This window comes from Copadichromis virginalis, linkage group LG23, assembly GCF_057382275.1.
Source record: "Copadichromis virginalis isolate Kocher_CV1m ecotype Utaka linkage group LG23, C_Virginalis_male_GT1.1, whole genome shotgun sequence".
Lineage (NCBI taxonomy): Eukaryota > Metazoa > Chordata > Actinopteri > Cichliformes > Cichlidae > Copadichromis > Copadichromis virginalis.
The window spans coordinates 45,218,832-45,241,074 of record NC_140639.1 but is presented as its reverse complement, the minus strand read 5'-3'; the positions used below and the strand labels follow the sequence as shown (position 1 = coordinate 45,241,074).

General features: G+C 43.9%; 2 protein-coding genes across 9 annotated transcripts in view; both read right to left on the bottom strand.

Annotated features, from left to right (window-relative positions):
• Window positions 1–183: 183 nt before the first annotated feature.
• Window positions 184–17,397, bottom strand: LOC146681719 (putative ribonuclease ZC3H12C). Of its 3 annotated transcripts, none has more exons than XM_085448523.1 (6): window positions 17,257–17,397; window positions 6,707–7,578; window positions 6,450–6,589; window positions 6,031–6,265; window positions 5,646–5,752; window positions 184–5,208 (listed from the first exon to the last, which is right to left on the bottom strand). In XM_085448523.1, exons 2-6 carry the CDS (start codon window positions 7,507–7,509, stop codon window positions 3,602–3,604), a joined length of 2,892 nt encoding a protein of 963 aa, XP_085304649.1. In that variant the 5' UTR covers window positions 7,510–7,578; window positions 17,257–17,397; the 3' UTR covers window positions 184–3,601. The 3 variants fall into 3 exon arrangements, with proteins under 3 accessions (XP_085304649.1, XP_085304650.1, XP_085304651.1); XM_085448524.1 differs by lacking the exon at window positions 17,257–17,397 and adding an exon at window positions 17,201–17,252; XM_085448525.1 differs by lacking the exon at window positions 17,257–17,397 and adding an exon at window positions 12,391–12,520.
• A 1,780-nt stretch (window positions 17,398–19,177) lies between these two features.
• LOC146681718 (mitogen-activated protein kinase kinase kinase kinase 4-like) overlaps window positions 19,178–22,243 on the bottom strand; it is a 36,696-nt gene continuing 33,630 nt past the window's right edge. For all 6 annotated transcript variants that reach the window (XM_085447282.1, XM_085447283.1, XM_085447280.1 and 3 more), the window contains one exon: window positions 19,178–21,754. In XM_085447282.1, the coding sequence (XP_085303408.1) occupies window positions 21,671–21,754 (84 nt within the window). In that variant the 3' untranslated portion in view covers window positions 19,178–21,670. The remainder of the gene's footprint in view (window positions 21,755–22,243) is intronic.

The window sequence follows — 22,243 nt, the reverse complement described above, 5'->3', positions numbered from 1 at the left end:
TTAACATGATTTGAAATACAAAGTACTATAATTACTTTCTCTAGGGAGTAATTAAGTAATGTACTCGTTACTTAAAAAAAAAAAGAAGAAAAAGTTCAGACTACTGTGTAATACAACTTTTTCTGAGTAACGACCCAACAGTGGTGCTATAAAACACTTAAAACGACCCTCTGTGACTCACCATCTTTTATAGCAGTACTCTTTAATGAATAATCACAGTTACAGCAGAAAGTGTTATAATATTGAAGTACTTAGTATTTACATTGTGCCAGTAGAATACTATGTGAAATAGGTTTTTATCCAGTAAGAGTTATGATATCCGCAAGTCAGCATATTGCTATATATGGCTGAGTGCACTTCCAAAGGAAACAACAGTTGGAGAAAAATGGGACGTCATCCATCACAGGCTTCTTCATCCCAACAAGTAAATATCCAGTGTTGTAGAAACCAAGACCGGACAATAAGTGAAAAATTCACACACCAAAAAGAAAAAAAGCTTGTTATGTGTACAGTTAAACCTAAAAACAACACTTAAACAACAACTAGCATTACATCACAACAACGGCAAGACACGCCTCTCAGGAAAACAGATATGTACATAAATTAAACAAGAACACATGCAGGAACTAAAAACATGCATAAAAGTTTGCTGAACATAGTTCAGATTATTGGATGTGTCATAAGCACAATGCCACGAAGAGGCATTACTTTGGGCCCACCCTCAGGTGCCACGCTGACACACAGTGCCAGGAGGCCAGAGAGAAGGCGCTTCTTCAATACACACAGAGGTTCTCTCTCATCAACAGCATGTGTTGGACAGGAAAGAAACCAGTGGGCTATATGTAGCTGGCTTGTGATTAATGGTACGATGAGCTCAAGTGCTAAACTTTTATTTCCTCGGTGGCCATTTTGAACTTTACAGTTTAGGGCCTCCAGTCGACAGAAAACAACCAAACTTGTGTTCTGAAGAACTCCAGCAACATTAACATTGAAAGGAAAATAAAAAATATAAAGTCGGTGAACATTTTACTTAATGCTGCATCCTACTATTAGAAGTATGTCTTCCTCAATAGTCCCACAGGCAGGTAGCATCTTGAACGCATAGAAAAAAGTGTTACCATTAGCTAAGGAAGTGCTCGGGTTGCCAAGGCAGGTGTAATTTAACCTCCAAATGCTGAAATTGAAATATTGTCTTCATTTGTTGAGCTACCAGGCAGTAATGCACTGAGGCTAAAGGAGTTTTAATATTTTGTATTAAAATATCAGACAGAAGTTTTCAACATTTGACTACTAGAAAGCAGCTAGCAGCTTAGCTCGCTAACCTTTGCTAAATTTGTTTTATATTGTCGTTATTTCAAATAATTCACTAGTGAGGTGATGAATTATTGTTACATGAAGACCACACCTGTTTGCTATGGCAGACACTGAGTAGAACTTTGGATACATTCAAAATGGCCGCCATAGGATTTCATATAGACCTAAATATAAAAGTCCCCTTTAAAACAAGGCTGGGGTCTGTGCACTCAACTCAGGGGAAAAAAGGCGACCTTTTTATGCTTTTCCTTATATTCTGCCATACATAAACACTGCTACAATGTTGACTGCAATTAAACATGATCAAAGTTTTTACTGAGGTCACTGTATACACTTGTCTGCTAGCATAAACTCCAGGCCTCAGGCTGCTCCCGATGATTGATTTTTAAAAAAAAATAAATAAATTTTTTTACTTTTCTGCTGAGCTGACATCAACTCTGGAAGATGTCCTAATATGGTCAAGCACTGGGTTCTGTTTCCCAAAGTCTGATGAGAGCTAGCCAATCAGAACAAAGTAGCCTTTTAGGGAGGAGGAGCCTCAAAGAGCTGGGAGCAAAAATGTCTAAGATCCAGAATGAACTGTATGGATAGTTTTTTATTTTATTGTTGTTGTTTTTTTAAGAACTACAAATCATGCAAAGCTACTCTAGTAGACTCTCAGAATAAAAATACATTACTGGAAATTCGCATAAAAGGTCCCTTTTAATAGAGACAATAAATTGTCCTTGCCCCAATTTTATGTTATTTAAAGCATAATTTAACATTATATCCTGACTTAAAGAAGAGGCTAAAAAATCCTAACATGAACTGGCCCAAACCTCACGCTGAAACCTAAACCTTTTCTTATTTTCCGATGAGTACCCAGCAGTACCCAGAGCTCCTTTATAAAAAAACAAAACAAAACAATAAGCCAGCTTTAAACCCAAAAGGTAACGAAACTGCGACGCCTAAACATAGTAGGCACCCAACTCCTTTTGATTAAAATATATTTGAAATAATTGTCTCAAAGCTATTTCCACAAGATTAAAAGTTGGAACATTTTGATTGGAACAAAAGTTTTGTCACTGCACTTTCATCATACAGCAATACATCAAGAGTGTTTGATAGATACGGATCATCGAGTCCATGTACTGTATATAACATCAGCGACTTAGTTAATGATACAATTTGTATCAAACAAGGTTTTCTCTGTCAAGCATGGATTCAGCTGGGATCTGCTACAGACGACAGTACACGCTGTTAGCCAAAAGCACAGCAGAGGGATCTGATAAATATATTCACAATATGTACATGGTTTATTTACCGGTGGCCGGATGTTCTGTCTGTAGCAGATACCAGAGTTGACCCAAAAGAAAGGGCCAGAGAGAAAGAGCGAGAGAGATGTCCCTTACTAAAACTAAGGTACACACGACAGGGTCACCCATCTCTGCAGCTACAACTCTGACCAAAAAACTGACGTCATCTCAAATAAGATGACCATCTTCCCGTGTTTACCAACATGGGAAAAAAATCCACAAACACCCCACACACACACACACACACACACGCACGCACACACACACACACACACACACACACACACACTTATGGAACAGACCTTGGACAAACAGAAGTTTGAAACCACTGAGTGATAACTGAGTACCCGATGACCGTTGACACAGGACAAGACCTGGTCCGTGTGGTGGCTCCGTTTGACTCAGTGTACAATACACATAATGTGTGTTTATGTATAAATAACTCTTAAATTCAATCACATTTTCGATGTATTTTTGTGAAACCAACTCACCAGATTATGGTTTGGGTGTAAAACCAAAGGTGCCCTTGTATAAACGTCCTGTATGCAAAGCTACAGTACAAATAAAAACAACAGCTGGGGGGCGGGGTCTAGAACAAATCTCCATTTGTCGCAGGTTAAGTCAAAATCACAGACTTCGTCCAGTGTCTCGCTCTCTTTCCACACCTGGTAAAAGTTGTTGCTGCACAGTGACCAGACCTGGATTTGGATTATCTTCAGCTTTTTATGTCCTGGAGACTTTTGCATTGTTCGATTATTAATATAAGAAATGAAAACGGCTCTCCTCACAGACAATCTGAAAGCGTAATCCCGGCAGTGTGAGGACGGCTGTGTTTCAGGTGGTAGAGCAGGTCGTCTACCAATCAGAAGTCTGAGGGAGTGAGAAAGCACTTTGAGTGCTTAAACTGAGTAGAAAGGCGCACTGCAAGTACCAGTCCATTTACCAGTGTTGCTATGCGAAGCAGTTACTTAGCTCGTCTTTACCTTCCCTCCTCAGTAGCCTGTTTGGGCTTTTTCTGCAAGGATGGCAGCTGCCAGCTGCTGGGGGTCTGTGATGTGGGGGCTTCTGGCCATAACCCGGCTTACCAGCTCTGAGGGGAAGATGTTGCACAGGTTTATGTACACTTTCTCCCTCGCATCGCCGTAGCGACTGTGCGAAGGGGATTCTGGGTGCTGTGACATGTAGGAGGGAGGGGCATGAGACGGCACGGTAAGGTGAGAGCTGTGAGGTGGGTACGGCGGGAGAGGGGTGCTGGATGGATGAGGCGGGCAAGGAGAGTGGGCTGGGGGCGGTGGGTGGCTGAGGTAATGAGTTGGGGATGGGTGGAGAGCTGGGTGAGAGGAGTGATGCTGGCCGTAGCCGTCTTGTGTCCATGGAGGAGTGTGCCAGGACGACTGGCGTGTGTCTGGCAGGCTTTGGTAGGTAGGCGGCTCGTATCTGGACGGCGGCAGCGGTGGCTGCCTGTAGTACTTGTCCCAGCTGGGCAGGGCTTTTGGTCGGTGGCGATGGTGTGATGTGGAGAGGTGTTCGTACAGGTGTGAGTCGGACACACTTTCTGCTCGCGTTGGGGCCAGGCAGCGGCCAAGGGGTGAGCCAGGGGGTGCGGGGTTGGACTGCGGCAGAGAGTGGTAGTCGCCTGGGCAGCTGGACCGTGCGGTCAGTGGTTGGTGCTGGAGATGAGGGGGCAGGGGGTAGAGGGGCCGCTTTGGGGGAGCCTCTAGTGGAGGCGGATCATGAGCGCAGCTCTGCCCGCGTGCGGCGCTCAGGTGGTAAGGGTGTAGTCCTGTGCTCGGCGTGTGGCTATGCTGAATGTTTGTGTATTCGGCAGGATGCAGGCCACAAAGTTCATGGCTAGATGTGGCATGATGGGAGTACAGTCGGCTGTGGGGATTAGGAAAATGGACAGCGTCTTCCAGTAAGGGGTCCGGGGGGCATCCGGGACACTGCCTCTCGCTGTACAAGTCGCAGCTGCTGCCGCAACTGACGCTGCTTTCGCTGCTGCACTCGGAGCCAGCTGAGCCCAGCCGCAGGTCTGTGTCATTGGGGAAGCGACAGTCTGGGCTCCGTCTGGAGGAGAGACTCAGGCCAGTGTAAGCACGTGTTACTGAATAGTAGCTTAAGTCTGGAGACTCACAGTGAGGGTAAAGGTCATGGCTGGGGGCTGGTAAGTGACCATGAGGCATCACTGGTCTCGCTTGCTGCTCTTGTGGGAGGCCAAGAGTGGATGGTGGGCCTCCTGGGGCCGGGGACATGCTTACACTCCCACCGCAGCTACCGCTAGTGGAGCTGCTACTGCTGCTGCCACACACAGTATTCTTCTGCACCTCCAGCCTCCCTTTGGCCAGCAGCTTCTCTTCGGCGTCGCTGTATGACAGAGCTCGGATGCTGGGGTCCGACTGCCTTTTCGGGGCGCCTTTCTTGGCGTCGATGCTGCCAGCTGGCACGCTGTGGCTCTTCACCAGCCCGGCGTCGCCCTGGTTCTTTGAGACGACGCAAGTCTTGGCGCTGGCACGCAGCTCATCAGCCACGGCACGCTGTGGTTGGGCGCCTCGCTCCGGGTGGTAGTACTTACATTTGTGACCGTAAGTACACTTCTTTCCTGAAGCAAAGAGACACAACGTGCGCTTCAGTAAACAAGTAAACACACAGAGTGGGCAGAGAAAGGGGAGCTCATTTACTAACTAACTGCACGACATCATCACCGCTCTGTCCACTTGACCTACTGGTAAATATACAGATCCAGAGAAATATAGAGAAATGGGGGTGTGGCAGTATGCCAACTGATTTAGAATGAGTCTGATTTAGCAGCATACGCACAGAGGTGAGAAACAAATGGGCTGGCGCACACGTCATAAATCTGACGATAACTTTCTGCAGGATAAGAAAGTCTCCACTAACGCATTTGCAAATGAGGTCCAATGTCACCACACATGTGAGAGAGATTCTAATCCAATATAAATTATTACGTGGTTCTTAAAAAGCACAAAATGTTTCATGTGCGTTATTTCGACGTGTATTTCGTGACTTTCTTCTCACCGTATGGACAAGGCTGCTTCTTCTGCTCAGGCATGACGGGCCTTTTTCTCAGGAAGTTGTCTAAGCTCGGGCCGTGACGACCAAGAGGGTCATCTGGCGGCATGAATCTGCGAGATTAGAAAGGATGAGAGCATTAATTCGCTATTAGAGGAAATACGATGGTGTCCATCCACATTCTTTAAAACTGCTTCACCAGCTTCAAGTGTGGAAGCTTTAAAGGAGGCACACAGAATATAATTGATTCCCCACGTATAGCAAAGTGAAAAATGCCTTCTTTACAGCAGAGTGTGAGATTTTATTTGCAAATAAACTTTATTTATTTAAACATCACTCTGATTCAAAGATAAGAGTTACGAATGTCCTCATAACATCCTCCCCTACTCACTTATCATTGACAAAGGAATACATGAGAAGCCTCTCATCTATGAACTTCTTCCACTCGGGCTTCTCGTTAGCCAGGTCTCTGTAGTTGTCGTTGGAGACGATAATGCCGTCTGACTCATAGGCCAGCTTGACAATGAAGCGGTCGTCATAGCAGACCACGCGTCGACCTTGGACACGCCGTGAAGGCGTGAACACCAGGATTTTTTCCTTCTCTAGGCGACGTAAGATGTCCTGATCTGTGAAGGAAAGGATTATAGTAAGGCTGGGGGGAAATGCAGTGCTAGAAAACCATTATTACCTATTTTGGATCTTTAGCCCTGTGAGTTCCTGCTGATGTGTTCGGGGCCTATCACCCCACGACCTTAAGGTGGATAAGCAGTTAAGAAAATGGATGTTAGTTAAACCGCGTCTTCTACTGACCTGTTATAGGGGCATCGGGTCGGGACTGCTCTTTCCGCCACGCAGGCACAAAAACTGTGATGTCTTGATGGCCGCGCTCGAGGAACCAATCTACAGCCAGCTGGATGCCCTGACAGGAAAACACTTCCTTGTTGCCATGGCTGTGAAAACGGTGAAAAGGTAAAAGACAGCGTAAATAAACATTTATGATTTTAATGTGTTTCTTTACAGCAGTTTCCACTGACAAACATATACACATATATAATAATAGAGCTCACCTCATGGCTACATTGCTGCCATCTATCACGACTGGCCGCAGGTTGTCCTGGTCACACAAAGAGTCTGAATGACAGGGTGAGTCTGGCCTCTGGCCTTCCAGCAAATCAGAACATCCACAGGAGGATGAGGAAGATGAAGAGGATGAGGTAGAGGCTAATAATCCAGCCGGCTGCTCACTGTCTGACTTGGTGCCCAGCTTGACCAGCTCTCCCAGTATGTCATTGATTAGGGTGTCAGGGCCGAGCTTAGACAGCACCAGTCGCACCGTCTCCTCGGAGTAGCCGAGTTTGAGGGCAAACTCGAGCTTAGCCTGGTACTCTTTCCCACCAGCCTCATAGCCAGGCTCTGAAGCAGACAGACTGGGTGGAGGTTCAGGCAGGTGCTCGGATGGGGAGCCGAGTGTGGACTGGGCATGGGCGTCACATTCAAGCTCTGCTAGAAGTTCAGATGGGGGCTCGGGAGGGCCTTCGGTGCCTAAGTCCACACACTGGGTCCGGCAGAGGGGCTGGTGGGTGTTCTTACTGTGAGTCGACCCTCCGTCTCCTCCGTCCGAGTCGGTACCCGGAGCGAGGGTGGAGCTGGAGGTCAACGCTGACTCGCCCTCTGCGTCGAACCCACTGTTTTCCTCTAGGACGGTCAGTGGAGGGGAGCCAGCGGTGCTCTCCCCCTGCTCCTCCATAGCAGGGGGCCCGTCAGCGCCGCCAGCCTGCCGGTCACCCCCCGCTACGTGTAGATACTCCAAATCCAGCCCCAGGTCGAGGATATGGCCTGAACCTGCCTCCACATGGTCCTTCTGACCCATGGGTCTGTCACAGACATCCAGCACACTGGGCTGACTGCTGCCCACTCACAAAACTTGACTCATTGGTGCCTAAAGGAAGAAAGGTGGAGCGAGTGAGTAAACTGTAGATAAAAGATGGATTTAGCTGTCAAACCGTGCCCAATGTAGTCAAATCCCGGCTCCTGGATTTGACTACATTTGACTGGCGTTGGTTCATATTTTTAATTTTATAGTCTGCATGATTGTCAGACGACTCCATGCAGCTAAGATAAACTAACATAAGCAAACCCACTTTGGAAGCTGACTGAAACTAAGGGAATTAAAAAAATGAAGACAAAGTAAATAAAATAATAATAATAATACTAACGTCTAATAACTCGACGCGATGGCACAAAGGCCAACAGGGAAATTGGGTAAATCCCTACTTAAATGTATACGTGGATGAAAACCCTGGCTGAAAAGTGTAGCATTTGCTACCACAGCAGTTCCTCTGAAATTCCAGGGAGAAATCATTTGCAAAAAAGAGAATTTGCATCCAGGCTGTGTGATAATGATAATCTAAAGTCCACACTGACTGTCATTTTATGGAAATCTGATTTTACACCTAGAATTTGCGGCTAACAGTGTTGGATCCATCTGTTCTGCCCAAAAACAAAAAAAGAAAAAAACAATCTGACTGGCTGCGCGGTCAGGCACAGGCTGGCAGACACAAAGAGCTGATGGGGCCTCTATCCCTAATTAATGGACTCCTGCGTTTTTTCATGTCTGGCCCAGTGTGTGTGTGTTTTTTAATAGCACCACCCCACAGCACATTAATCTATTGGGGGGGCAGAGGGTGAACTAGGGCGGTTGGACTATTCTCCCTCCTCATTCTACCTGGTAATTAAGGCCCATATGCTTCTTCCCACTGGGGTCACTCGTTAAAACACTGAAGGCTATGAAGTCAATCGGGGCGTTGTATTCGAGCATCAGGTCTGAGGTTAGACTAGTCTGATCTGTAATAAAGGTTTAATAAAGGTTTAGAGGTTTGTAATAAAGGAAAAGTTTCGACTAATCCTGAGGTGAAATCTGTGGGGAAATTCCACAAGGGCAAAAATGCTTTTAGAAGTGAAAAATGAACTTTTTGAAGTCTTGAAGTCTTATTTGGGACAAAGTTGGCTTTTTATTTGTTTATTTTAATAGATTTGACCCTAAATATGCAGCTTGATGTATTCTGACTGGACTCTACTTTGAAGTTTAAAATCTTCGCACCTACAAAATTGAAAATTTTTCCAAGCCAGAACACAATCCTGACGACAAGCAGGGCAGAGCAAATGATGAAAATGGGGAAGTGACTTAAAGCTGTTGGTAGAACGGGGAGGATCGGTTAGACAAGGGGTGGAGTGAGTGTGCATTTTATGAAAAAGGGCTGCCTAGCAACGTGGCTGAGCTACTGTTGCTAAGCTACAGCTGTTGAAAGCATTCTCCCATCCAAATGCCAAGACAGAGGCTGCAGCGTTCAGCCGGCGACCCGCCTTAATTCACACATGTTACAAAAAGGTCTGCTGCAGGAGGGGGCAGAGGGGTTTACGTGTGCCTCACTGGTAACCCACCAAGACAACAATAGACCCGCAGCACTGATTAGGACTGGGACCTTGGCATTAGCTGCTGTGGGTGTTGATAGTGCCCTGTGATGCACACACAAACACACTAACGACCCAAGGTGACTCATAATGCCGTGGAGAGAGTGGGACTGAGTTTGCAGCTCATCAGCTACACTGATGATCTTCTCTCAGGCTTAACAATCAGCTAATCTAAAGCGCGAGCATCACATCAGCACTGCATAACTTCAGACAGTCTGGTCAGCCACGCCAACACTAACAGATCCAGCTAAAGCGAAACTGTGAATGACAGCAGCAGAATAACAACAATATTAGAAAATATTCAACAGTTGACTGTGTCGCTACAAGAAAAATATGAGTACTCTAAAAAGATCTCACAGCGGACAGTTTGGAGTCGATAAAGGCATTTGGAATAGATTTATCGGGCTTGGGCTCTAGCAGTCCACCTAAGTTTTTACTGTTGAAGTCTCTTTTTTTCATTATTTACCACTATTATATCTCCATATGAATCAAAAGCTGACAAATAATTCATAGCCTTAAAGAGGGTAATCAAGAGCAATCAATATATTTAATAGTCTATCTACAGATATCTGCAGAGGTTAGGAAATCCTCAGCCCATACAGATAATAACAGTTTAGTGGATAGCTGATATTTTACATTTGTTCATTTTGTTGTTGCAGTTTAATTTCTTTCACCCTTCTGGATCAGAGAAACAAATAATTCTTGGTTCTAATAAACAACTGAACAGCTATAAAAGGTCTCCTGGTCTTCGTCATATTATTGTGCAAAGTAGTGTTTGCCTCAGTGTAAAATTGATATGACACAACAGATAAATACCATCCTATTTTATACAGTTTTCAGGTATCAGACAATGTTCTCCGTACTGAAAGCTTTCTGGTTACTGCTCGACTGTAATCCAAGTTCTACTAAACAATCACATCTGGTAGTTCTTTTGGCCATTTGGAAACAATGACCAGTGATCAGAACACAGATATCCACCACCTACACCAGTAGCCCTGAATCACTGGCTCCCCAGAGGATAAGCCAGCAGGCCAGCTGATGGGCTCCCACACTGCATATAGTGCGACAGCTGATAAATAAAGCTCCACCCGGTAGTTTCAGCTGCTCCCTTATTTACCAAGCTGTCATCACACCAAATGGGTGGATCCACGTGTTTGATTTTACAGCGGATGCCCTTGCACCTATCCGGGCTTGGGACCGGCACACTACCAGTACACTAGCTTGTGATGGGTTTGCTGATCGATATCAGGTCAATACAGATCTATCTGCTGATATTTTTTAATATACATAGATGCAGTAATTACACGTAAAAAGGAAAAATTATGGCATTATTGGATATTAATTTTGCAGAAAAGCCAGTAACTCACAAGATTTACTCAGTGGTCATGATATTCTGCTACATGCACTGCAAACAGATCTGAGGTAGAGACAGCGCCGCTCTGTTGGGCAAACTATGTGATGACAGAATTTCTGAACTATTTCAAAATTATATTTCAGGAAAAAAAACAAAAAAAAACCAACTATATCAGTGCATATTGGATAACACTTTCTTGTCTTCCTACTTGAGCCTGGTTTTGATGGAGGTTTCTTCCTGTTAAAAGGGAGTTCTTCCTTCCCACTGTCGCCGAGTGCTTGCTCATAGGCAGTCATTTGACTTTTTTCTCTTTATAACTGTAGCGCCTTAAGGCAACTGTTGTTGAGGTTTGACACCATATAAATAAAATTAAGTAGAACTTGTAATTGAATGCTGATACATCTGAGGCCAGTCAAAACTGCCTGTTAATATCAATTGACTGACATGTTGGTTTGGATCTGCTAATAATCTTCATTAGTAGTTACTGTGATTATATCTATGATTAATCAATTGAGCAATTTGCCTACAGGTTGAAAGAAAACCATGGTGAATAAGGTCTGAAAAAAAACTGCTTTGTCACAGTCCAAGATTACATATTTAAAACATTTTGTATGAAAAATCAGTCCAAGGCCCAAAGATATTAACTGCTGAGATAACTCTGGATCTTTTAGTTCTGTTAAGTTTCTTTGCTTTCACAACCTCTTTACCCTCATTTGATCTTTTTCACAATCTGGATAAATCTAATCATAATCCCGTAGTTTGAGCTGCTTAACATCAAAAACCTGAACAGTCACGATGAAAGCCTGTAAGTCTTTTCATAGCTAGGGTTTTAAAAGTCTTCTTGTGTGGCAGAGCTCTGCAGACGAATGCATGTGAAATCGGGTCCAGCTTTAACGGCCCAAAGACATCGTGGCATCTCCAAACCTCCAGGGTGAGCGAGTGCATCTTTCAAACATCAGCTTACACACACACACACACACACACACACACACACACACACACACACCACTGCTGGCTTTGATAGAACCAGTAATGAATATGTAACACAGTCCTTGCAGCGCTTTGTGCAAGTGCGTGCAGCGGATTGGGGGGGTTCCATTTTGAAAGGCGGTCTGAGAGGGGGCACAGGACTACGGGGGGTGGGGGGTAGACCCCTGTGTCTGCAGCACAGTGCAAAAGTTACTGTAAAAAGTGTGCATGCATTAGTGCATCTAGGTGGCGCACTAGACTTTACCCACCAGCAACAAGGCAACAGATGTCTGCTGAGCGCGGTATCTGCAATGGGTATCCCCCACCCATTGCACAAAACAGACACACACACACACACTTTCTCTCTCTAAGGGCAGCACCTTATAGAAAACTTTCTGAAAACTTTTTTGTTTTATCCACTAATGTGACACTAATATATATTTTTAACCAGCATCACAGGAAGCCCATCCCTCCTGCATCAAGTTTCATATCAACACATATCACACAAATCTGAACAACTGCAGTGACGGCAGAAGTGAGCAAAGTTTAGGCAGGTGCTACAGCACTAAAAATTCTTATCCTGCACACCAAGAATCTTTTTAAAAATACTCTTGTGGTAAAAAGTCACTAATGGGTTCTGCAAGTTGCATCCATTTTCAGCAATATTTCACAAGCAACAAAGAAAGTAGGCTCCATCTTTTCCTCTTTAATCTGAATTTGCCCTTGTGAATTATAAATGACTCGAACCTTTCTGAAAACTTAAAGGAGTCTAGGTTACTCCCTGTATGCCAGCATCAGTTTTTTTGATGATCCTGCAGCGCAGCGGAAGCCTAGTGAGGCTCGAGAGGAGCAACCTGTCATACAAAAGCCAATATTTCTATTTTATAGCAAGCAGAAGATAAATTTCAGTATAAAAGTCAGGTTATAATAGAGAGGAGGGAACTCCATCACACTCACCAGACCAATAAAGTGCAACAAACAATGAAGAGAGGAAATGTGATTAGCTCATTTCAACATCTTTAAATCCTTGAAAAGCCGATTAAAAAACGCTGCAGGTGAAACTGAGAAAGAACCAATCCCAAAGTTCGAACAGCAACAACATCCAAGATCGATTTCTTCTTTCTTCTAGAGCATCCAGCTCCAGCCTCACGCCTCTGTCTTCCAGAGCTGTGTGTGTGTCTTTTTCCCCCCTCTGAAGAAGCAGGCAAGTTGGACAATGAGTGGCAGAACAGATGGACCCAACAATGTCAGCCATTCCCTCGTTTAGAGTGGCTGCTTCTAACCAATCGGAGAAGCAGCAGCCCTACAATGAGGTGCAGAGGCAAGAGGCGGGGGAGGAGGGGAGTGGCTGTGGGCAGATGTCTGCAACACCCAGTTTCCCCAAGGCACGCGTACTCGACGTGCACCGGCACACACACACGCACGCTAACTCACACACTCCACGGCCTGAAAGGGCTTCCCCTGTGTGGCCGATGAATCAACGAGGGGTGGGAGGCTGAACAATGGAGCTACACAATGGGAGGCTGGGGAGGGCAGCTGCAGTGTGAGGCCTGGTGCTATTACGGCCCCGGGCAGCAATGGAGAACACCTGGCTACAGAGCGCCACAGTCACTCTCCTCTCTTTGTCTCGAGCTGTGGGGAGGGTGGCGGTGGTGGTGACAGGAGGGGTTTCAACTGAAAGAAAAGCTGAAGGCTGGCTGAAAGACTGCTGTGGCCTTTAAGAGAGTGCAAGAGGAAAGAGAAGAGTGTGGCTGCGCTGAAAGAGAAAAAAAGACAAGTGTGTGGGGGGCGAGAGACATCAAAAAGTTTTATGTCCCAGTGAGTATGAGGAGGGGACCTGCTCAGCATTGTTGTGGCACACTTAAGGCCGATGACTCAGGAGCACAAATCTTTGCCTTTTTGTCTTTTATATGATTATGTAGCACGTGTAGAGGATCCCATTTGTTAAAGAAAAGCAACATACTTCAACACCCAAAATGACACAAGAACTTGCCTACGTTTTCTTGTACACTGGTATAAATGTATTTCAATTTCAGTTATATAGCATCAAATTCAACAATTCAATCAACAGTTGCTTCAAGCCACTTTATATTGTAAGGTAAAGACCCTACATTTAAATACTGAACAACAAAAAAAGCTTATCTCATACACGCCCATCCCGAAATAACGTTAGCCAAACAAACTCATCTCAACCGAAAAACCATCCAACGCTGGATACACTTAACTTGAAAAAGCTGCTACTTAATACACACTAATAGTAGTAAATAAGACAGAAACCTCCATGTATCTACAAATCTTAAATTAACGAATTAAATTATTTTTTTTTTTTAAACCAAATCAATGGCTACCTTTAGTTGTTTTAAATTTTTAAAAAAGGAAATATTGACAAAGTTTAACTTTGTGAGAAAAAGTGATAAATCGCAATAAAGTTTATCAATATCGCAAAAAATCCCAATAATATTGTATCAGTGTCTGATGAGTCCCACCTCTATCAAACAGGCAGAATGAAGAGCAGAGAACAATACACTGTAGTCTAGTACCATGCACTTGAATATGGATACCCAGCTGACCAAAGTGACACACAGACTGGACAGAGGTGAAAGTGGCAGATGCTTATAACAACAGTGTAAATTAATATGCCAAATATGCCAAAGATGAACATGGTGCAGCTTAATATGTGAGCTGTTTATCTAGGACACTTTTTTTTAAAAAATTGAATCAAATGACTCTTCATCCGAGCCAAGTAGCGCAACTCAAATCCCACAGCTGATCCCTGTGTATTAAAATGATGAAATAAAAGTAAGGTGGACACACACAGTTGCTCCTTCACCTCCAAATCCAAAGCTTTTGTCTCCATTTTCTGCAGACTCTATAGCAACTGCATGTTTTTGTTGCTCCTCAGGGACTCTGACATTGTCTAACTGCACATAATCAGGTACTGCTGTAACATGAGTGCTGCATGGCACCAAAGCAAGCCAGGGGAAAAAAATAATAATAATCAAACGTCTCAGTGTCACTATTGATCTTTTTTTTTTGTCCCCTCTGGTCACCAACACAGAGTACTGACAGCAAAATAAATAAATAAATAACACTGTCAATATGTAATACCGTGGGAGGTGACAAGGCATGTCCACTAGTCATGTCAACCTAATAGAGACAGCCAGTGGTTTGGGTTTCACAGAAACTTTTAAGTATTTTTCTTAAAACGACTTACAACGGCCAAGACCGAGCATAAATGATTAAATAAATTACTGCACGAGACAAATGTTAAATATGAAATGAAAATACGGTTGTGATTTATGTGACTGAAAAAAAAAATACTGATATTCTGCAGCACAAAATTTATGTGACACTAATGACTCATATTAGTGATTAAGAAGAGGGCCAATGTTTAAAAAAAAAAAAAAAAAGTTGTTAAAACAGCACTTGGGGGGATAGATTAGGGAGCAGGTGAACATTCATTATCCAAATTCAGTTTAGCAGCAGGTGTAGTGGGGTGTTCCCAACATGCAAGGAAAGACTGACCCAGGAAACCTGAGGGACGTGGGTGATCCCTGCCATCTGAAAAGCTACTGCAGCACTAGTTTTTGAATAAGATAGGAAGAGTCAGAACAGTGCACCTGGATCGTTTATGGGAAAACAGGAATTCTAGCATTCATGAGAAGGCCGTCGCTTGGGTGAGCTGCAAAAACAACTTCCAGGACTTAAAGGATGTGCTACTCACATGTTGCCTCCTGACAGGACACCTTTATAGGTCTTAGTGGTTAAGAATTGTTTTGCTAGCTTAATGGGAACTTACATAAAGCCTGCCTGGTTTTATTCAAGATCTGTGCTCCAAAACAGCAAATATTTCACACTTTTGCATCAAAAATAACAAAATCAACTGCACTTTACAATCAAAGTAGTTGTATAATTGGCTATAATTGGTACGCTGGTATAAAATTAATACGTAATCATTGCAGGTTTAATTGAATTATTTGCAGTGTTCACTTTGGATTCTTCGTAGGGGCCAACACAGCACTCGGGCTAATGAGCAGCCAAGCTGCAGCAGCCACACCCGTGGAAACTGAGTACGATCCAGAGGACAACGCATCTGCCAACGGAAAAATTAATTTAGAGAGATAAGGCTGAAATATCCAGCTGCATTTATCTTGGCAGCAACAAGTAGCAGCATGTATTTAGAGGCAACAGAAAGCGGTGTGGTGTCGGTGTGTGTGCTCAGCCAATTTGCCAACTAAAATAAGTGTTCCCCCAGCTTTAGTGGGCTCAACAAGAAAACAAATGCCTGATTAAATAAGAATATGCTCCTAGTCAGCTCTCAGAGTCAGACGAGGGTGCTGAGGAGAGATGCATACAACAGCTGACCGACTGCACAGCTCCCAAATGCTCTAACAGAGACAGGAGGAGCTCTCTGTGGGGGCCATCTGTCCTTACAAACAGGTGTGCACTGCTCCCAACAACTGCAGCAGCAGCAGGACGAACGCTGAGAACCCAGCACAACAGAGCTGAGCTGCAGCGGGAGGCTTCTTCCTGTGCCAGAAATTAATTCTTGCCGGGTTTGGTCCAACCTGCTCTAGTCTTACTTCCTTATTGATAAGACTTGCAAACTATCGGGCGACGAGTCAGGGACTATTTTAATAACCACTTTAGTCATGAAAAAGTAAAATGCCTCTGGCTTTGCATGAGACACATCCCACATTTGACTGAGGTGCAATAAACAAAGTTCTCAAAACAAGCAGAAATCCAGCGATGTTCAATTCACTGTCACTTAAAAACAATAAAAAGTAAGCGATTAATCTTCTATTGTGTTTGGAAAAATGACAAATGGGGAGAAAGAAGGTGCAGTGCATCACTGTGGTCCACTTTTCCTATCCAACCGAGGTTCAGGCAACAGAAGGAGACCTTTTGCTCCTTGTAACCTCTTTCTGACCTCTGCACATCCACTCAGCACTGCCAGCACCACCAGCAGTACAGAGTAAGTTCAGGATATCATGGCAAAAGTCATCACCTCTGTGTGTGTGTGTGTGTGTGTGTGTGTGTGTGTGTGTGTTTCAAATGAATACCACAGAAAAGTGAACAGAGGAAGTCTTTGTGGAGTCACAGGGCCAAACATCACTGCTGAAGCTGCAGTATTTTCCAAAAAGCAGCTAATTACCTTTCCTCTTAAACTGTGACATGTGTAGCAGCATGCACGAGGATGTTATTTGATACAGAATAGCCTTTAAACGTGACAGGGACACACTTTGAGTTTGGAAACAGGGGTGATGGTGAGAAGAAAGCAAAGTGGGCTCACTAAATAAAAGCCCCACGGGGTGTGGACAGACAGCTGTTGGGCTCGTGCCTACACCACGCCCCCCACCCCCATCCCCATCCAAAGGCTCAAAGCCTGGACTGCTACTGGTCCGACCCCTTCGCTGAACCACTATAACCAGTGTTCAGCACAGCTGTCAGTTTGCGGAGACAGGTGGGAGGGAGAGACAAGAGCGCCTCTTCTCCCTCCTGAATTCCCCAGAGAGCAGACTTGTGCTTCACTCAGGCCTTCTTCACCCCAAAACTGCCTTAATGCTAATTTCAAAAACACGCATCAGCTCCATTTTCAGCCTAAAAGGCGCGAAACCCCACAGCAGCACCCATCCCGTTGTCAGCCTGTTGAAGAGGATACAGTCAACAAACTATATTATGGATGTTTGGGAGCGCGCATGGGGCGTGCACGGTCACCGCAAACCAACACCGTCACGACTTCCCTGCAGCTCTCACCCACACCAACCTGCGGCTGCTCCGGCTAACGAGTCCGCCCTGAGGACGCTGTTGGCGGGTTCTCACCTGGTCAGAGCCGCCGCTGGAGCCGCACGACAAGCTTGGCGTTAAAACGCGCCCATCTTCATCACATACTGGCGACGCAAAACATCCGGCCGGACTGCAGCGTGACCCAGCCAAACTGCGTCAGGCTGAAGAGAGCAACGACGCGCCTTCCGCTCTACCGCTCTTTCAAAATAAAAGCAAACCAACCAACCGCCTGTTCGAGGGGAAGAAAGACAAGCAGAATTTCTTATACCAACACTTGTGTACTTTTCTTCTGTCTTATGTTTGTCTGGTATAAGATATAACAACAAACCCTACGGTTTGTTAGCAACTAACTTACCTCAAGACCCTCAACATAGCATACATTTCAAACTGAAAACCAGCCGCGTTTGAAGATTTTAACCTCTCTTAACGTAAAATAAAATCATACAATTAATAAAAACAATAATCACGATAATTTTAGGCTAAACAGGAAACTGTACCAAAAGTGTTGAGGCTCGCTTTACTAAAATTATTGCGCCATCTTGCGGTGAACGTGTATTATTAGCAAGTCCTATTTTCCTCCCTTCAAACATTATATGCGTTTAAAATCTGCTTGATAACATGTACTTTTTTAAAAAATTCTGCGAAGTGCAAAATGCAGCGTTTTAAGTAGAAAATAATAAGGTGCAAGTACTTTAGTAAAGTACTCGAGTAAATCTGGAACCCCAGTTCCAAAAAGCTATCAGGCTGTGTGAAATGTGGATAAAAAGAAAATGCACCTTTTGGAAACCCCACGAGTCCGTATTTTATTCACAATGGAACATAGAAAACATCAAATGTTTGAAATGAGAAATATTTTGCATTTGGTGGCAGCACAGCATCTGTAAAAAGTCGGAATGAGGCAACAAAAAGCTGGAATTGTAAGTGGTACTGAAGAGAAGCAGCATGAGGTGTAAAAAGAGCTTCTTAGAGAGGCAGTTTCTCACAAGTAAAAATGGGCAGATGTTCATTATACAAAACATTTTTCAAATTCTGAAACTGTTTCAGAATTATGTTTGTCAATGTAAAATTGTAATGATTTTGAATATCTCACTATCCGCAATACATATCATCAGATGATTCACAGAAGCTGAAGAAACCTCTATGTGTAAGGAAAAAGCTGAAAATCAACTCTAGGATAATTTGTTTTAGTGTATATTTGCTTGACTGTTCAAAGCATACATCATTAAAAGAGGGTTTTTGGAAGGGTTGTGAGGAGAAACCAAAGTGGAGATATTTGGCTATTAAAACAAAACAAACCAGCATAAGTTCCTCAGGCACGGTGGTGGAGGGGTGATCATTTGGGCTTGTTTTACAGCCGCACGACCTGGGCACCTTGCCGTCACCGAGTTGACTACGAACTTCTCTGTGCACCAAAATGTGGGCATTTATCTGACAGCTAAGAGCATGTCCAAAATGTAGCCATGCAACAGGACAATGATCCCCAAGCACAGCAGTAATGCTACAACAGAACGGCAGAAAAACAAGAGAATCAAGCTATTGCAGTGGTCCAAAGTCCAGACCTCAACCTGACTGAACAGCTGTAGCAGGACCTTAAAACCTCAGTGAGAGGCGGTCAAAATTCATCCACAACAACGTGAGAGTCTGATGACATCCCACAAAAAAAAAAAGTTATTGCATATGAAGCTTCATATATCATTCAGTTATGTGGCTTCTGACAGTCACACGTGCACCACTTTAAAAATCAACTGATGCAGATAAGCCAGGCAAGCCTCCTCTGTAGCTTGAAATGTAGTGTGTCATTTCCAATCCCCCCCCCATTTAGTCCCACCTTAAACAAGCGCAGGCCCAGAAAGAGCAGCAGCATTTCTTAAACTTCTGTCTCCTTTTTATTTTATTTTCAATTTGTTGATGCAGCAGTAAATATTTACAGATTATGTTACAAAGAATGACGCAGCACTGTAAATTCCTTTTGATTTTATTCAATGAAAGAAAAAAAAAAACCTTCAAGAAAATACAGTAATTCCCATAGTACACACAGAGAGGACATAAATTAGAGGCATGTAGAGAGACATCCGGGGGGGGGACGTGTCACCTGGCAGGTAGAAAACATTAGATCCGTGCTGCCACACAGCCAGGAGCGCACACACTCACGCACACAGTGCACTAAGGAGGATGTAAAGGAAATCAGTGAAATTGACACTGTGGGCTTGGGTTATTCATAAAGTGAGCAAAAGTTGATTAATCCTGTACACAAACATCTAAATGAAAGTACAAAAAAAAGGGATAATACAAAATACAAAAGAGGAGCAGTGGAGCGGGAGAAACCATAAATATTCATATCGATGCACATCGGTTTAACAACTGCTTCTGTAAACATTTTGAACATAAAGGTGTGCATTTAAAATAAAACCACTGCAGTCGCATATTTATCTGAAGGGTTACACATGATTGGAAACAACACTAATAAAAACTAAGCCAGAGTTTAAAAACACAAAAGTATGCCACATGGTTTTGGCTGTCTGGAGCGGTTTTTCCACACTATCAGAACATGTGATTCATTCATTTATGTTTTTGCCTTCTTTCTTTCTACACAAACGACAAGACTGAAAGCGACTTCTGCACCTCACAGCGGGTCTTCCCCCTAAAGACAGCGAAGGCACCGCCCTTTAAAGAGTCCTATTATGAAGCTCTGTCATTCACACAGAAGCACAGCTGCAGGATGGACTCTACACTCAGCGGCGGGATGAGACTGTCTCATGTGAAGTGACAAACGAGTCTCGCCTTGTCGTTCGGGTTTCCGACGGTGAGATGGGAAGAAAGAGCACGAAATAAAAATTTTATGGGAGCTCGGTTAAAGTAGCGCGTCTCTTCAATCCCGATTGGATGTGGCATGCCTGAATGCGTCAAGAAAAAACAGAAGGAACATAAAAATAAATGAGGTCCAACATTGAGTCACACGGCTGCTTCAGACTAAAGTGTTCCTACCCTAAAATCTAAACGTCTTCACTTTTGAAGTAGTGGATTTTAGTTTTTTTTAAGTTTTTTTTTTTTTTTTTTGTTTAAATTGCTGGAAACTCCTCTAAGGCAACATTAAGTTGAAGTCTCCTTCAGAACGCAGATGATTGTAGATGTGAAAATGTCACAACAGTGCAGGTGGAGGACAATCAGCTGACCCTCCCTCCTTTCCTCTAAGTGAGATCTATACATGCTGCCCTCATTCTGCCCACTGGCCTCCATGCTACCTTAATGGCAACCTGCTAATTCACAGTTTATGCTAGCCCTACTTACAACTGATCTTAAAGGAAAAATCCACCTTAAAAACATAAAACTATTTGTATTAAAACCTCACATTTCTGGGTCTATTTTGTCGGTGTGTGTTTCTATATTTCCAGTAGAACGACAGGTTCTGCAAAGGAGACACAGATTAAAAAGAAAAGCCAGGATTTCATTACAAAATAAAAGCCCCTGAAGAAAGAAAAAAAAAAAAAAAAAAAAAAAAAGGTCAGGCTCTTGATGATGAATAGTGGATTCTTCCTTTAAAACTCATTTTTGTGTGTATTTCTGCATTCCTTATTTATGCGCAGCAAGTCACATATAAAATATACAGTGTGTTTAAAAAACAAAAACTGGGACTACCTTAGTTAATAACACCAAAGCAACATGCCGTCATAAAAAGGGCTACTTTTGTCCAACATGAGCTACAGCACAAGAGGAGGCGTGATAAAGCTGTTCTTGAAAAACCTGCGCGAGTCCGACGTTAGTATGCACCAACTCCAACATATCCAGTACCCTGTATTTAATGGATGCGTCGAGGAGGTCCCTTAAAAAAAATCTTCACTTTCAGGAGGTTAAGGAAGAGAAAACAAAGTGAAGACGAAGAAGATTTACATGTCGAGCACCGTTCAATCTGTGGAACTAAGTGTAGTCGTAGTGTTGTAGTCACACACACCTGACAGGACCGGGATTAAACACAGCTACACATTCGAGCTGTGGCAACACACACACAAACACAGTCTTATCTGATACGGTGACGACTGTGTTTAGCGTTCTGCCCCCTCCCCCTGGACAAACACATTTTGTCATACACTTACAAGATGCAAAGTTTTACTATGACATAAAGATATACCGTCAACAGGCAACAGATCCCGCTTCCTCAGAGGGAGAGGAGGAGAATGGGGATCGGCTCGAAGGTCAGGCAACAAGGCCGGGGGTTGGCGGGGGGAAGAAAAACCTGCAGGCGCCTCTAAATACATATCCACCCCTAGCTTCTGTTCATGATTACAGTCTAATCCGTTGTTTGGCTGCCCGAGGACATGAGAAATGGAAGCCGCCGCCTCAGAAAATGCTTCTCCAGCTTGGGCTTTAAAACGTCTTCGTCGGTCGTAGTCGCAATAGTCATCTGTTGGTCGCTGCTTAGGTAACTGTTGTCATATCGGCTGACGGCACGTCTCTACCAGCTCATGAGGGATGTGCGTCCCAGGGTCATGAAATATACTTGGCTGGCACCTCCGGCACGCACAGAGGCAAAGAAGACCTGAAATTGAAAGAATACACTGGGTGAAAAGGTGTTTGGTGGTCGTGCCAGGCTACCAACAGTAGATTAGTAATAGTAGAGTAGATGTTAAAATAAAATGTTAAAGAAATCTATGAGGTGACCTGAAGAGGGCGATGAACAAGATATTCCCTCACCGTTTCCCTCCCCTCATCTCCAACTGGTCATGGCAGATGGCCCCCCTCCCTGAGACTGCAACTGTTAAGAGTGTTTTTCCCTCCCACTGTCACCAAGTGTTTGCTCATAGGAGATCACCTGATTGTTGGGGTTTCTCTGTATTATTGCAGGGCTATTACCTCACAATTTTCTAAGACCCCCCAGGGGTTAAGCGCCTTGAGTGTCGAGCACTTTTGCATGGGAGAGAGGGCAAATATTACCAAGTTAAGACTGAATGCTGTGATTAAAGGTTCTTCAGCAGTATCACTTAAAGGATGTGCACTTATGTAACCAGCAAAACTGATTTGTTTTTCA